The sequence below is a fragment of the Psammomys obesus genome, unplaced genomic scaffold (assembly GCF_907164565.1).
Source record: "Psammomys obesus unplaced genomic scaffold, mPsaObe1.curated_primary_1811, whole genome shotgun sequence".
Classification (NCBI taxonomy): domain Eukaryota; kingdom Metazoa; phylum Chordata; class Mammalia; order Rodentia; family Muridae; genus Psammomys; species Psammomys obesus.
Window position 1 is genome coordinate 3,358,764 of NW_026585644.1, and position 14,806 is coordinate 3,373,569.

The window sequence follows — 14,806 nt, forward strand, 5'->3', positions numbered from 1 at the left end:
AAACTTACCATCCAGATTATGTGAAATTTAAGGCATAAAGAAATAGTCTTAGAGACAATATAAGGATTTATTCAGCAAAACCCAACACCTGGGAAACTTTCTCCCTAACCATTCCAATTTCCTTAATAAGAAATTGTAAAAAGACATAGGAAAAAAGAAAGATACAAAAAACAGGAATTGGTCTGTAGGTTTTAAAATATACTTGGATAACAAAACAACAACAACAACAACAAAAACGTGTAATATGTAGCAGTATCTGCTATGAATTAAAGCAGTCCTCCTTGAGCTGTGGCAGATGTTTCAAGAATCCTAGTGGATCCCTAAAACCATAAATAATATTAAACCTATATGAGATTTTTTACTAAATTTACACACATAAATTTTAACAACTAGTTATAATAAAAGATCAACAATAATAAAAAATTTAAACAATTATAACAAAACGCTATCATTATACAGTTGGTGTTATACACTGTGTTTTGTGGCCATTAGTAACTACAGAAAGTAAATTTAACACAAATATGGAGACCCCGAGAAGGTAACAATCGACTGTCTCCCAGTGTGGGCAGACTAGACACAGCAGTGAGCCACATTCAGAAGCAGAGGACTGACAGGATTCCATCACAATATTCAAAACACTATGCAACCCAAAAATCATAAACTGTAGCACTTTTTATATAACATTCTATTTTTAGTCTTCTATTTAGTAGTCAACAGACCACAGTGAATAAGTAAAATTGTAAAAAGATTTTAGCAATTTAATTACACTTTAAAACTGTTGAAGACAATCCATTTCCTTCCTGTTGAGCTCTTCCCCTTACCAACCTGTGTCCTCTGTTTTCACCGCCCTGTCTTCTAGGTCCACTTCTCCCCTCAGGCTCCTCCCACTTCTGCACAGCCTGATGCTCACTCCTCCTGGGGGCCCATCTCTATTACTGCACAATCACAATTCAGTGTGGTGTTTGTTTCTTACACTGGCAACTTCTTCAGGGAAAGTATGTGGGTGAGGTAAATCTTTATTTATGTTGCCAGTACAATAAAAACAAAACCAACAGCTACAAAGATCCAGGGTGATTTCTTTGTCACCCTCCCTAATAAATGAGTCACCTCAACTCAGCCCATAAAACTCCTCACAGGAAGCAACAGATCCCAGCAGATATTGTGCCTGCCATGTGCTTAAGTTGGCACATCCTTATTAATAAACAAGTGACATTATTTCATCTCCAACTCCCAAAGTAGAAAAGAAACCTGTCCCTTTTATACTTTCATATAACATCTCTCCTCAGACCCTTTCCTTAAATTATTAACTATCTGTTCTGGATAGTGAGTCCACAAGTTAGGAATGGAATGCTATTGTTAGTATTTTAGGACATATCACACTGCCAGAGAAAAGAGGACACAGCAAAATCAGAGCAGGAAAAATTAGTTTGCATGAGTAAATGGTTGGATGGATGGAAAGATACCCAGATATCAAGCACCAAAGTAACATTTGTTTTCCGGAGGTCTTTGGGTACCAAAAAGAAAAGAATACTATGTGAAGAAACTCCATGTCTTTAAAACAGTATAATATATATTTGGAAATTATGACTCTTAGCATTTAGCTTATTATCCAACTCGGATAGAATGTTCTTATCAAAGCAACATAAAAAGTCATCATGACTTTGGGAATTTTAAAGCAGATGAATTCACAGGTATTCAACCTTCTCTGTCATAAAAACTATTGGGAGGCTTGTCTCCTCTCAAGGTGGTATTTTCTTTTGCTGTTGTGGCAGGCACACACTCTAATAATGGGCACTACTATAGAAGAAATGACTAGCCCAACTTTTTCCACAGCAGTCTTGACTCTCCTGCACTGCTAAATGATGTTTTGATGTATAATACACACTAAACTATACCTAAGTGTTCTTGCGAAGGATGGAATTATGCCAATTCATATACAAACTCACTCCTGACCAGCAAAATCAGTGACTTCTGGAGTCGCGAGATTTCACCTTAATAATGCCTATCTGTGAAACATAGAACACATTTAAAATTGTAAATGAAAAAGCATTGAACTTCTAAAAAGTATATATCAACTTTAAGAAGAATTGTACTTACCTTTTCGTGAGAACCATATATTTTCTTTATGGTCCTCACACAATATCCAGACAAATTTGTGAAAGTTACCAAGTCTAGGACACTATAAAAATCAATTTTTCATTGACTGACTGCTCATAGGCACTCAGCATGAATGATTACCTCATTAAGTGCTGAAGAGGTTTTTTCCTTATTCTACACCCCAATGTACCAAACCCAGCTAGATGAAGCAGAAACAAATTCATATTTCCTAACACCTATTCGAATGCTTCGGAGTAGAAACTGCTCTGAAGATCATCTTCCCATTTCATCAAATGATTCTCCCCGTCAGGTTCACGCTAACAAGGGCCTCGTGTATCACTGCCTTTTCTTTTTATGGAGAAAGAAAAGAATCCCCACTAATTTCACAGTACAATGATTTGTTCATTACTTAATCTTGTTTCCTAGTCGATTAAAATCCAAGATGCATGTGCCCTGTTGTACCATGTTATTATATTTAGTTGCTGGCTCAAAAAAGGTTTAAAATGGAATTAAACTATTCCAAAACGTCTGTAATAGATATTTCTAAAGCCCCTTATCTTTTGATTCATCTTGCACGGACTGATGGATTGCCAGCTCATTTCCTTAAAGTCCCACTAGAAATAAAAACGGATGGCAAACACCAAAGGAGTAAAGTTATCAGGTTCTGCACACATTTTGCATTTTCACCAGTGAGAAATCACAAGAACAACAGAACTTTATTTTTAAAAATAACAAGAAAGCTTTTCTGGACCTGGCCGAGCTGGAGGCGCCATCATGGGTGTTGACACTCGCCACAACAAGGACCGGAAGGTTCGGCGCAAGGAGCCCAAGAGCCAGGACATATACCTTCAGCTGCTAGTTAAGCTGTACTGGTTTCTGGCCAGACGAACCAACTCCACCTTCAATCAGGTTGTGCTGAAGAGGTTATTTATGAGCCGCACTAACCGGCCACCTCTGTCCCTGTCACGCATGATCAGAAAGATGAAGCTTCCTGGCCGGGAGAACAAGACAGCTGTGGTTGTGGGGACGGTCACAGATGCTGTGAGGGTTCTAGAAGCGCCCACGCTGAAGGTGTGTGCACTGCGGGTGAGCAGCCGGGCCCGAAGTCGCATCCTCAAGGCTGGGGGTAAGATCCTCACCTTTGACCAGCTGGCCCTGGAGTCTCCCAAGGGCCGAGGCACCGTGCTCCTGCCTGGTCCTCGGAAGGGCCGAGAGGTGTACCGGCATTTTGGCAAAGCCCCAGGGACGCCACACAGCCACACCAAACCCTATGTCCGCTACAAGGGCCGGAAGTTCGAGCGTGCCAGAGGCCGAAGAGCCAGCTGAGGCTACAAAAACTAACCTTGGATCTTACTGTTATTAAAAAGCTTTGGATGTTGAAAAAAAAAAAAACAAGAAAGGAAATGTCAGAAGGACTGAATTTCTGCATGAAAAGGCTTTTATCAGTAAGACCACTGTACAATTGAGTATTAATTTCAGAAATCAACTAAAATGATTATGGTATATCAATACAGGTAAGAGAAAGAATTTTAACCAGAATGTAGATCTTCATTCTGGAACGTTAGTTGCTCTGCAGCAGAGAGAGGCAAATAAAATCGAGCTCATTGGAGATGGCAGAGCCATGGAAACTGTCAGGGATCCGGTATTACTGACATGTCACCTTGAAAGAGAAACAGAGGTAATGATTCCACCTTCCTAACAGAATCTGGGTGAAATGCTTTCTCTGTTTCTGAGTTTGTAATGTTTCCTCAAGCAGAGTGCTGACATCATTGCCATGTGGCCTTTCAGTGGAGACAGAAATGCAAGCCTGAGACAACACCGCAATCCAATATGAGAGAACCATAGATTGGCTTGGATGCCATCATGTGGAAAGCATCAATGGCAATCGTTTACCCACTAGAAAAACAAGGAGCCATTTATACTGTCAAAGAAGTTAATTTACCTTGTTCTTTGCTGTTGCAGTTGTGTTTTTTTTTTTTCCCTATAAGTTTCCATAAGTTGGGCCAAATAAAATAGGATTTAACATTAGATAAAAATACTCTCTTCTCATCCAGCCTTTCCCCAACCCACAGAAAAAGCCAGCATGATCTGGAAGGGTTCTTTGACTAGACAGCCTTATGAAACCTTCTGTCTCCTCTCCACATACTTACTCCCCCTCTCCCTCCCCTGTAAGTATGCATATATCACACAGCCATCCATGCTTGATGTTGAACTAGGACAGTCTACACAATTTTAAACTTTCCAATGTTCTTTGGCGTGACTTAAAGTATATACGAAGTTTAACCACAGAGAACACTGTTACAAGTACCAATCCAGGTACCACCACAACTCACTGTCCCTCTTCACACATTTAACCAACAAGCAACACTCTGGATGAGCTTTGCCTGTCTCTGAACTCACAGAAGTGGAGACGTACACAAAACACTCTCACATCTGACTCTCGGGTGCCAAAATATGCCTCTGAGATTTATTCCCGATGTTTGGGTAACAAGTTTATTTGTTTGTTTGTTTGTTTGTTTTTGTATTGCTCTACAGGTCTTGAATTTGTTCCACCAACATATTAATCATGCACTAGATCGACATTTCAAGAGTTCCCCACTGGACATTCTTAAAAACCATGTTCTTATGATCCACCTCCGCACACTGTTTGGCTGAGCTCATTCTTAGGGCAGGATCCTGGGTCAGAACAGATCCTAAGGCTGACGTTAAAACTGCCTGACAAGTCTCAAAACGAATACACCAGCATCTACAAATTACAGTTCCTCTGCTCCACATGTTCCGAAAGTACTTTAAATGGCTTTATTAGTAAGATTGCTTTAGACATGCAGGTTGGTGGGAAGTATGGCAACTTCTGAGCTTGGACCTGACTTTCCCATGTGTAGCAGAGCTGCTTGTGTCTGTTCTCTGAAAACCGCTTATCTCGTTATTTTGTTGTTATGGATTAGTAGCTCCTGTGCCTGTTCTCTGAGACAGTGTCATGTAGCCTGGGGTAGCTCAAACTCTGTGTAGACAAAGTTGACTTTCAACTTCAGACAGACTTTGGCCTCCATCAGCAAGGATCTGGACCATGGCGCCCACTTCATGACTGTGACATGCTAAGGATGAGATCCAGGAATTAGTCTACGCGAGGCTCTGCTACCCTGAGTTAGGTACACCATCAGCTCTGGATTAGTAGCTCTTTGTACAAAGCTTGAACTCTTCTCGGGCTTTTCACTGCAGCACGCATTTTCACAAGTCTATCAACGAGAAAGTCTATTTCTATAAACATCTGCATGCACACACAGCCACATGTTATAATGCAATATTGTTGTGAGCTTTACAGGACTTTGCATGTTAGTGCTCCGGTTTTGCTCTTCTTCGATTGACCTGGTTGTTCTCCAGCGTTGGCGTTTCCCTGCATAAGCCAGATTCACCTGGTCAAATGGTCCCACAAACTCCTGCCAGATTTAATTTGAGCCTGTCTTGAATTTACAGTTAGCTTATAAGGTTAACACAAACACAACCAAATAACCACGGGGTATATCATACCATGTGTTTTCCTTAGTTTCATACTTTGGTCAAAATTTTTGGTTGATATTTTTCCTATTTTTTTTTGATGGCTTTAATGCTACTGTTACTGTCATTTTAACTTTTTCGTTTTCTAATTCCTCAAACTATTACACAGAAATAACTATTTTTTTGCACCGTAGGATGCGACCTTTGCATCCATTAATAATATTTTATATATCTGGTAGAACACAGTAAAGTCTTCTGTGATAAATTTGAGATTTATCTCTATGAGGAAGATTTTACTAATGTATTTTTCTTAATATATGTGAATACTAGGATTTTCTATCTCTCCTTGCGTCAAGTGTCATAGATGCAGTTTCTCAAAAATTCGAAAATTTAAATATTGTGACTTCGTCATATGGTTCTAAGTATTATCCTTTCAGAAATGTTTCATGCTGGTAAATTATACCTTTGACCTTTCTCGTGTATTGTGCTAAGAGTTCACCAATTTTGTCTTAAAAAAGCATTTATTTTGCTTTCTCAATATTTCTTGATAGGTACATTTGGCTGTTTTAAAGGATTTCTTTCATTTTTGATTATGTACTGCTATGTTTGTGTGAGTAGATACCATGAGTGTGGGGATGTGTGCAGAGGCCAGAACCCCCGGTCCCCTAGAGCTGGAGTCAGAAGTGGTTTTAAGCCACAGAAAGTAGGTGACAGGATTTGAACTCACAGCTTCTGGAAGAGCAATATGCAGCTTTAACCACTAAGCTCTTTCAATTCAGCCCCCATTTGATTATTTTTAATTCTCCATTATTTTGTTACATCATTTTCTTGCATGAAATTTGCTATACTTTATCATCACCGTAATATCATTTTGTCATGAGAATTTTCAGTAGAAACTTTTTTATAGATGTTTAATTTTCTAATGATAAGCCAACATTTTCATCTCTTCTCTCGAGGGCATAAAAATCATTATTTGAAAATGTGTTTTGTATTGCCAATATCTAGAATGACACTTGCTTTTGCTTTACAACTATTTAGGCACTTCTGGGCATGACTAGAATATTTTCAGTGCATTTTAGACACTAAGAAACTGGTGAATATTTGTGTTATATGATCTTCTGAGATGGGTAATATTGACTGTCACTTTGATTGAGCAGCACCTGGGAGATTACATAAGAACATCCCTGATCATGTGCAAAAATCTCTTTTCATTCACCAGATGTAATGGTTGTCTCCGAGGATCACTGCCGAATAAGCTCACCCTTCCTTTCTCTTTCTGAACTCTTGCTGTGGGGTTCAACTCAGCAGTTCTGGCCCAAACTCCTCTCCAAGCTGACTTATTGAATCTGGATTCTCTCAGTATCTCCCTGAATTGCTCTGCTTGGGCTCAAACTAACTCTAACAATTTTTTTTTTCTAATCTTCTGGATCCTTCTCATTCCCTGGCTCATTTGTCTTCACCTGTGTGTGGCTTGTTCTCCCCAACCTGTCTCTGTAAAAACTGCCCCTTAACTCTATGAACTGCCACCAACTGAACTCAACTCCAGTGCACTGCCTCTCAGCTGACTCCCACCTGACTGATGAACTATTTAAGCACCCTTAAATAGCCTCTGTCTCCTATCCTGTTCTCTTGAGAGTTGGTCACATCCTAGTCTGTCAAATCTTTCTCTGATTTGTCACTATGTCTGCCTCTAAATTAGACATCATTATTTGAGATTAAAAGTGTGTACTAAAGGTGTGTCGTATTCCAGTCAGAGGAATTAAAGGTCTGTAGTGTCTGCATGTGAGCCAGATCTCACAGGCCTAGAAGGTTGTTGATCGGCGCAGCCATGTTGCTGGATTAAAATGCCTCTACAGGGCAAGCTAGTGTTCCTGTACTCTTTGTTTCTATGCTCCATGACTGTATAGATCTGCCATGCCAGTCCTTGCTCACACAAGAGCCTAAAACTCCTCAAACTATGAGCCTAAGCAATCAATTCCTTCATAGCTTCTTTTTCTTTTGTATCCTGAAATATTTGGTGTTATAAGCACAGGGGAATATCAGATAGTCTGTGTCTCAATGTCCTGCACAACCACTATTTCCTGGGTAATTTTATTCAAAATGTTCACCACCTTTGGAGCTGAGTTTGCTTATCTCTGAAGCAGGGAAGTTTCATTTTTCTTCAGGTTTTTTTAAATTAGGCAATAAAATGAGTGGCCTGGATCCTGTCCCTAAGAATTTCCCATTAATGATTAAACTTAGCTATACAATTTCTGGTGAAAAAGCATACAATACATGCATGTAGTGGGTTTTCTTCTCCATTGTCTACAAGCAAAAACAAATATAAAATGTTACAGCAACAATGTGTGGTGCAGTTATAATTGATAACTGAAACAAGGAAATGCACAGACTGGTGTTCACTGGACTTTTTCTGGGCTCATCTCTCCCTCAGGATCAAATGAAAAGTCTGTGGCCTAAGGGATCTACTTTATCCATCTTTGTGCCTTCCCAGGGCATGAGATATACTAAGAAAATAACTCCCAAAAACACAAAAGACAAAATGTGTTTTATGAAAAATGAAGAGGAAGCAGAAATTTACAATTCAAGACCCTGACCTTTAAGAAACTCATAACAGAATGGACAGGAGGCATTGAGGCCACTGGGCTGTCTCATGGCCAATTTATAACATTCCAGTTTCAAAATAGTGCTACTTTGTGAGATCTAATAAAAAGGAAAACTATAGTTCAACAGTAAATGTAATTCTGAGACCTTGTTGTTGTACTATTTTAATAACTTATCGTTACTTGGAAACATAAGCAGGGGCAGATTTAACCTTAATGATGACATCATTACTTGCAGCAGCACTTGTCAAAATTTTGTTTCCTAACAACAAAGTGAACTCAGTTTTGATAATCTACTATTTATAAAATGAATATTCTGTAACATCATCTTATTACTTGTGTGATAAAAATTACCAGAATTAGAATATTATTAACAAGTAAATTAGTGCTTAGTGTGTCTAACCTTTCAAAGACTTCCATCCATAGGCGTCCATAAATGAGATCCACATAGAAATAATTTCCAGATGCTGCGGCGTACAGAGCAAGCCTACACCAGGGGCAACCGACCAAAGCATGTGAAGGTGGCTTCTCACCCGAGTAGCGTGGTCGCCATCGCTGCTTACCACTGTGCAGGGAGAGTAGCTGCAATTAAGCTTGCAGCTATTTATAATCTTTTACAATTACTGAGTAATTTTAGAATGAAAAAAAAAAAACTGCTATGAAATGCAAATGTAGCTTCCACTCAAAATTCTAGTGTTCCAAATCACACATATTCCCGGTTATTTTAGGACATGGAAATTTCCGTGGGTGCCACACAGTTCTGTGACAGAGAGTCTCTAAACAGGTGAGAAGTTTTCTCTGCTCACATTTTCCCAAAACCCGCAAAAATACTCGCTGGTGCATTGTTTGGACAGAGAGCACAACTGTCTCTTCCAACTGTGTTGAATTAGCAAAGACAGGAGCAAAGAAACTGTTCTTTACCACAATATTCTAGCTCCTGCCTGTGCAGCCCATTCACAGGCCCCATTCCAACTGTGTTGAACAAGAAACTGTTCTTTACCAATTCCAAACTATCCAGCCGGTTCATAAGACAAAATCAAACTGGAGAGTGAGAGATGGGCCTAACTTTTCTCTAACAGTAAGCCTGGTGGATCCATCTACACTGAGACCATCACTGAAGTAAGCGTTGCCAAAGATAAATGGGAATTATTCTTTTATAATCATATTTTTAATTCTTTTTTCTAAATTTATTTATTTATTTATTTATTTATTTCAATTTATGCACTTTGTATCCCAGCTGTAGGCTCCTCTCTCATCTCCTCCCAGTCCCACCCTCTTTCCCTCTTTTCCTATGCCCCTTCCCCAGTCCCCTGATAGGGGAGGACCTCCTCATCTTCTATCTGACCCTAGCCTATCAGGTCTCATCAGGATTGGCTGCACCATCTTCCTTTTTGGCCCTGCAAGTACTTTTATGTGTTCTTTATTCTTTTCTTCCTATTTTTAATATTTAAGAAATTATGACATGAGCATCATCTCCTGTCTAGAACTTCTAAGCTAGACGGTGGAGCTTTGAGGTAAAGTGCACACACTGGGGATCGCCTTTGAACACTTAGCTCCTATGTGGAAAGACTGTGTAATCTTCGGGAAGTGAGTTACCAGAGGCAGGCCTTGGCTGTGTAGACAAGTCTCACTTCCGCTCTGCTCTATGCCTCTGACCCTCTTACTGCTGCCACCACATCTACCCTGCTCTGACAGACTGTATCCTTCCAGAAGCATAAACCTACATAAGCCCTTCCTCCCTTAAATTGCTTTTGCCAGGGTATTTTATCACAGTATAAAAAGCACCTGTGACACAGATGCTGGAAAACGGCCTCTGTTTTCAGGGTTACAATACTCCTGGCAGTACTGTGGAAAGAGAGTGAAGTGCCTGCTCAGGCCATCCTTTAACAAGCTTACACTTGACTTGTTCAAACGCTCTCCTGGAAGAAAAAAGCCTCTCCTATGATTTCTTTAACTTTTCCAAATTAGGAAAACGCACAGCCAGCAAAAATAAACACTTTAAACAAAGGAAGAGAAGAGAAAAGAATCACCTTTGAAGCAAGCAAAGTGCCCAAGACGGACAATCAGAAGTCCTGGTAGATTTCTACGTTTTCCCTACTCTGTTGTGATCATGTATGAGAAAACAGACTTTCTGACCGCTGCTTTTCGACAGAAAGAAAATGCGAGTCGCCCATGTAACTTTAAATTTTTAACAGTAGCATTAATGTTTAGGGAAAGGCAAATCTGACAACAATTTAAGTACTACGAGTTCAGGATGTAAACAATACACAAATTATTGATGTCTCTTAGATTTTATAACTATTATTCATACTCGGCACATGTCAGTTTACACCAGCTGTATTCCGAGTGTGACACAGAAAGTGCAGCGTGGACTTCTGCCTCTTCACTTTAAATAATGGATTTGTAAAGAGTATTTTGAGGTTCTGTTCACAAAACTTTCATTGTGATTAACAATAATCAGTGACGCTATGCTGCTAAATACTTCCTCGTCTCACAAATCTGAGTGACTAGAATAAATCAGGACTAAGTATCTCCAATTGCATAGAACAGCAAGCTAAGGGAGAATCTCATTTACAATTCTGAAGTCATGCCATAACTATTTTTACATTATACATTGGTTATTTTTTTTTAAGTATTGTCAATTAAGGCCTTCAGTAGTACTGCCATACCTGGGAAAATGACAGCTCATACTAACGAACTCAAAGAGGTATTTTTATTTGGATTTTTTTTCTACTGCCATGTTTGCAGTCCTGGGTTCTGGTCTCAGGGTAGTTTGTGCTGACGCCTCGTGTGTGGGGCTGAATGAGGTGTTCTGAATAGAAATGAATGGACCCCTGAACACACACAGCCTGGCTAGCTCTCTCCTGTCCCTGATATGCTGAGTGCCCAAGACGTTATGAATGAAAATGCACTGACAAGACAATAAACAAAGATAAGATACTTAAAGAAACAAAATAAAGCAACAAAATTAAATAGTAAAGATTAAAGGAGAAATGCAAAGACTGAATTTAATTTTGTAATAGAACAGTTCAGATAAATGCCTGGAACGTAAGGACAAGAGGAAGAGAGGAAAGAGGAAGAGAGCCTCCGTGAGGGGAGAGCAATGTGTAAACAAACACACAGAAAGAGAAGGCATGGTGGTATTGGTCAGTGGTCAAGCACCCGCCTGACACATGGAAGGCCCTGGGTTCAGTGCAGGAGTGGGGGATGGGAGAATACTACCGTCTGGAAATTAAAATATATTCAGAAAACTGGATTAAAATATTATCGGTAATAAAAATATAAAGAACTTTCAGTCAAACAAAAATTCAAATAAATGTATAGAATTATACAAAAATAGTATTTTTTAATTTTTTCCACAAAGACAAGGCTGAAAGCTTTTGATTCAAGATTTTTCAGTCTTCTTCTCACCAAGCATTTCAATGTTACTCCTCTCTATAGAGGAAGAGGAAAAGGATGGAGAAGGCAGAAGGCTATCCTTCCTCTTCCATGAAGACTAAGTGACTGGGACAAAAAGACAAATGAAGAGGGTGGAAAATGTGCCCACTGTACGCACACAGAGGCACATCAACTCAAACAACAAAGTTCAGCTCCTGTAACATGAAAGCACATTGTACTAAAGTCAAGTCCTGGGAATGTAAAGGAGATATACCCATGAAATCGCAACAAAATGTTTGCAGAACAAGATCAGTTTAGTGACAATACCAACTGGCATTCCAGTGTAGACAGTGAACTCTCCCAAGGCCTTGCCCACACAGGAAGAACTACAGGAAATTAGTGACTGCCAAGAGAGGTAGACCCACCAGCAATGGAGGAGGATTCTCCTTTCTCCACAACCTCTCCAGCATGTGCTGTCACTTGAGTTTCTGATCTTAGCCATTCTGATGGGTGTAAGGTGAAATCTCAGGGTCGTTTTGATTTGCATCTCTCTGATGGCTAAGGACGTTGAACATTTCTTTAAGTGTTTCTCTGCCATTCTATGTTCCTACAGAGAATTCTCTGTTTAGCTCCGTACCACATTTTTTAATTGGATTGCTTGATTTGTTGCTTTTTAACTTCTTGAGTTCTTTATATATTCTGGATATTGGCCCTCTGTCAGATATAGGGTTGGTGAAGATCCTTTCCCAGTCTGTAGGCTGTCGTTTTGTTCTGACAACAGTGTTCTATGCTTTACAGAAGCTTTTTAATTTCATGAGGTTTCATTTATTGATTGCTGCTCTTAGAGCCTGTGCTGCTGGTGTTTTGTTCAGGAACCAGAGCCCCTGCTCAGACATAGCCCACGGCGGCTCAGCATCCAAGTGGGTTTCCTTAGGAAGGGGAACAGGGACTGTTTCTGACATGAACTCAGTGGCTGGCTCTTTGACCTCCCCACTCCCTGGCCCCTGAGGGAGAAGCAGACTTCTAGGGCACAGAGGAGGACTTTGCAGCCAGTCCTGATGAGACCTGATAAACTAGGGTCAAATGGAAGGGGAGGAGGACCTCTCCTATCAGTGGACTTAGAGAGGGGCAGGAGGAGATGAGTGAGGGAGGGTGGGATTGGGAGGGAGTGAGGGAGGGGACTACAGCTGGGATACAAAGTACATACATAATATAAAAATTAAAAATTTAAAAAAGAAAAAGTAATAATAATAAGAGAGAGATAGACCCAACTTCTCCAGGGACAAGTTCCCTGCAGGATAGCTCAACTGGTCAGTGACACAGACAGACAGTGTCACGTCAGTGATGAGGAAAGGGAGGAGAAGAAGAAGAGGAGGAGGAGGAAGAGGAAAAGGAAAAGGCAGAGGAGGAGGGAGAGGAGGAAGAGAAAGAAAAGGAGGGGTAAGAGGACAAGGAGGAGGAAGAGGAGGAGGACAAGGGATAATAAAATAAATGAAACAGGAATTTGGAAGCAGGGGGTTGCACAAGCTGATGGTTTATACCAAGCAAGTGGATCAAGAAACACAGAGCCTTTTATATACAGTTTACAGAGGGAAGATGGGATGAAATCAGCATGAAGCTAACCATGCAATGTTACACAAAGGGAACACAGGATCTCTCAAAGTGCATCACAGACCAAGCACTCAGCAGCCTTGAGATTGATAAGCATTGCCCTTTAGTGGGGAAGGACTGAGGTCTCAAGATCCAAAGCTGGAGTTCCCCCGAACCCTGGCCCCAGGTCATTAGTGGTCTTTTGTCTAGTTTTAGACAAAAAACTACTTTGATTCTCTGAACATCAGGGCATCAGTGAAAGTCCTGATCTGTCTGGCTCCCAACAAGTCAGTCCCAAACATATATACACAAGCAAAACTAAAATGGTTCAGTAATTTATAGCCATACATAAATACATACATACATACATATATAAACACATACATATCAATAATAATTAAAGATAAAGGGTCATGAATTTAAGAGGCTGTGAAGAAAACACAGAAGAGTTAGGATGGAGACAGGAAGGAACAGAAATGCGATAATGCACTACTCATGTATAAAATTCTCAGAACATACAAAAAGAATAAGGAAAAATGAATTTATAAATCATTTGCTTTATTGGCAGGATAAGAGAAAGATGACATCACAATGGGAGAAAAGCATTTTTTAAAGTTTGATGTTCAGTAATTATAAATATTTAAACAAAACAACACCAACAAAAAGAAATCTTGAGAGATGGAGAGATGGCTAAGCAGTTAAGAGAAACTGCTACATTTTGGAGAACCGGTGCTCAGTTCCCAGCACCCACAAGGAATGCCTCATAATCATTGTAACTTCAACTCCAGGGATACAGTACACTCTTACAGCTTCTGTGGACACCAGGCACTCAAGAAGTGCAGATAATACAGTCATACAGAAAAAATAAAAATAAATAAAATACATTCATAAAGTCTTAGCCAACCTACAAAATAAAATCAGTCACCAAAATCCTTTAGTAATGATGATAAAGGATATTTTATTAGATGAGTAGCTATTTATTAGAATTAACTATGCTATCATGGTATATCAGTGTCCCCTTACCTGAGAAGGATACAATCCATACCCAAGTGGAAACATCAAGCCATTTCATAAACCATTCCCTAGCCTACATACATAGAAAAAATAAAGCTTATGTCAAGAGCTTTACACCTTTCAAACTTAGGCGCTTGTCATACAGTGTGGCTATAAAGTGGTCTTTGAAATACTAAACAAATTTAGAATGAGTTTCTTTGTGCTTCACAATTCCTTGGAAGATTCGGTCTACTTAGAGTAGACAGTACAGTTTTCCTTGGCTCACTAACTGGGGAAGGAAGCACATCACAACTTTCTTGGACATATCCCACTCGCCAATCTCACTACCCTTGTGCTTTGGGGTGATTATTAAATAAAGTAAGAACAGCCTGAACAGGAGAGCACAGTGATAGCGCAGGAGTTGATGGGGTGAGACGGTGCCTCAGTGACTAATGGGTGGGTACCACATACAATGACAACATGAGAGACAAGGTTATCGGACAGACGGAGGTGAGGTGTTCACAATTATCATGCTCCTCACATGGCATGCAATTTAAAGTTTACGGATGACTCATTTCCAAATATGTTAAAATTTTGGACAACTGTTGACTGTAAATAAATGAAAGTGAGACTATAGAGTAAGAAAGAATATT

The 14,806-nt window shown here is 39.8% G+C and overlaps 2 protein-coding genes across 7 annotated transcripts in view; one reads left to right on the forward strand and one right to left on the reverse strand.

The window, feature by feature from the left end:
• The window catches only part of Immp2l (inner mitochondrial membrane peptidase subunit 2), an 815,753-nt gene that overhangs the window by 470,061 nt on the left and 330,886 nt on the right, over positions 1-14,806 (reverse strand). The window lies entirely within an intron of this gene.
• Positions 2,847-3,490, forward strand: LOC129688932 (60S ribosomal protein L18-like). Its single transcript, XM_055624012.1, has one exon. It carries the CDS (start codon positions 2,872-2,874, stop codon positions 3,421-3,423), a length of 552 nt encoding a protein of 183 aa, XP_055479987.1. The 5' UTR covers positions 2,847-2,871; the 3' UTR covers positions 3,424-3,490.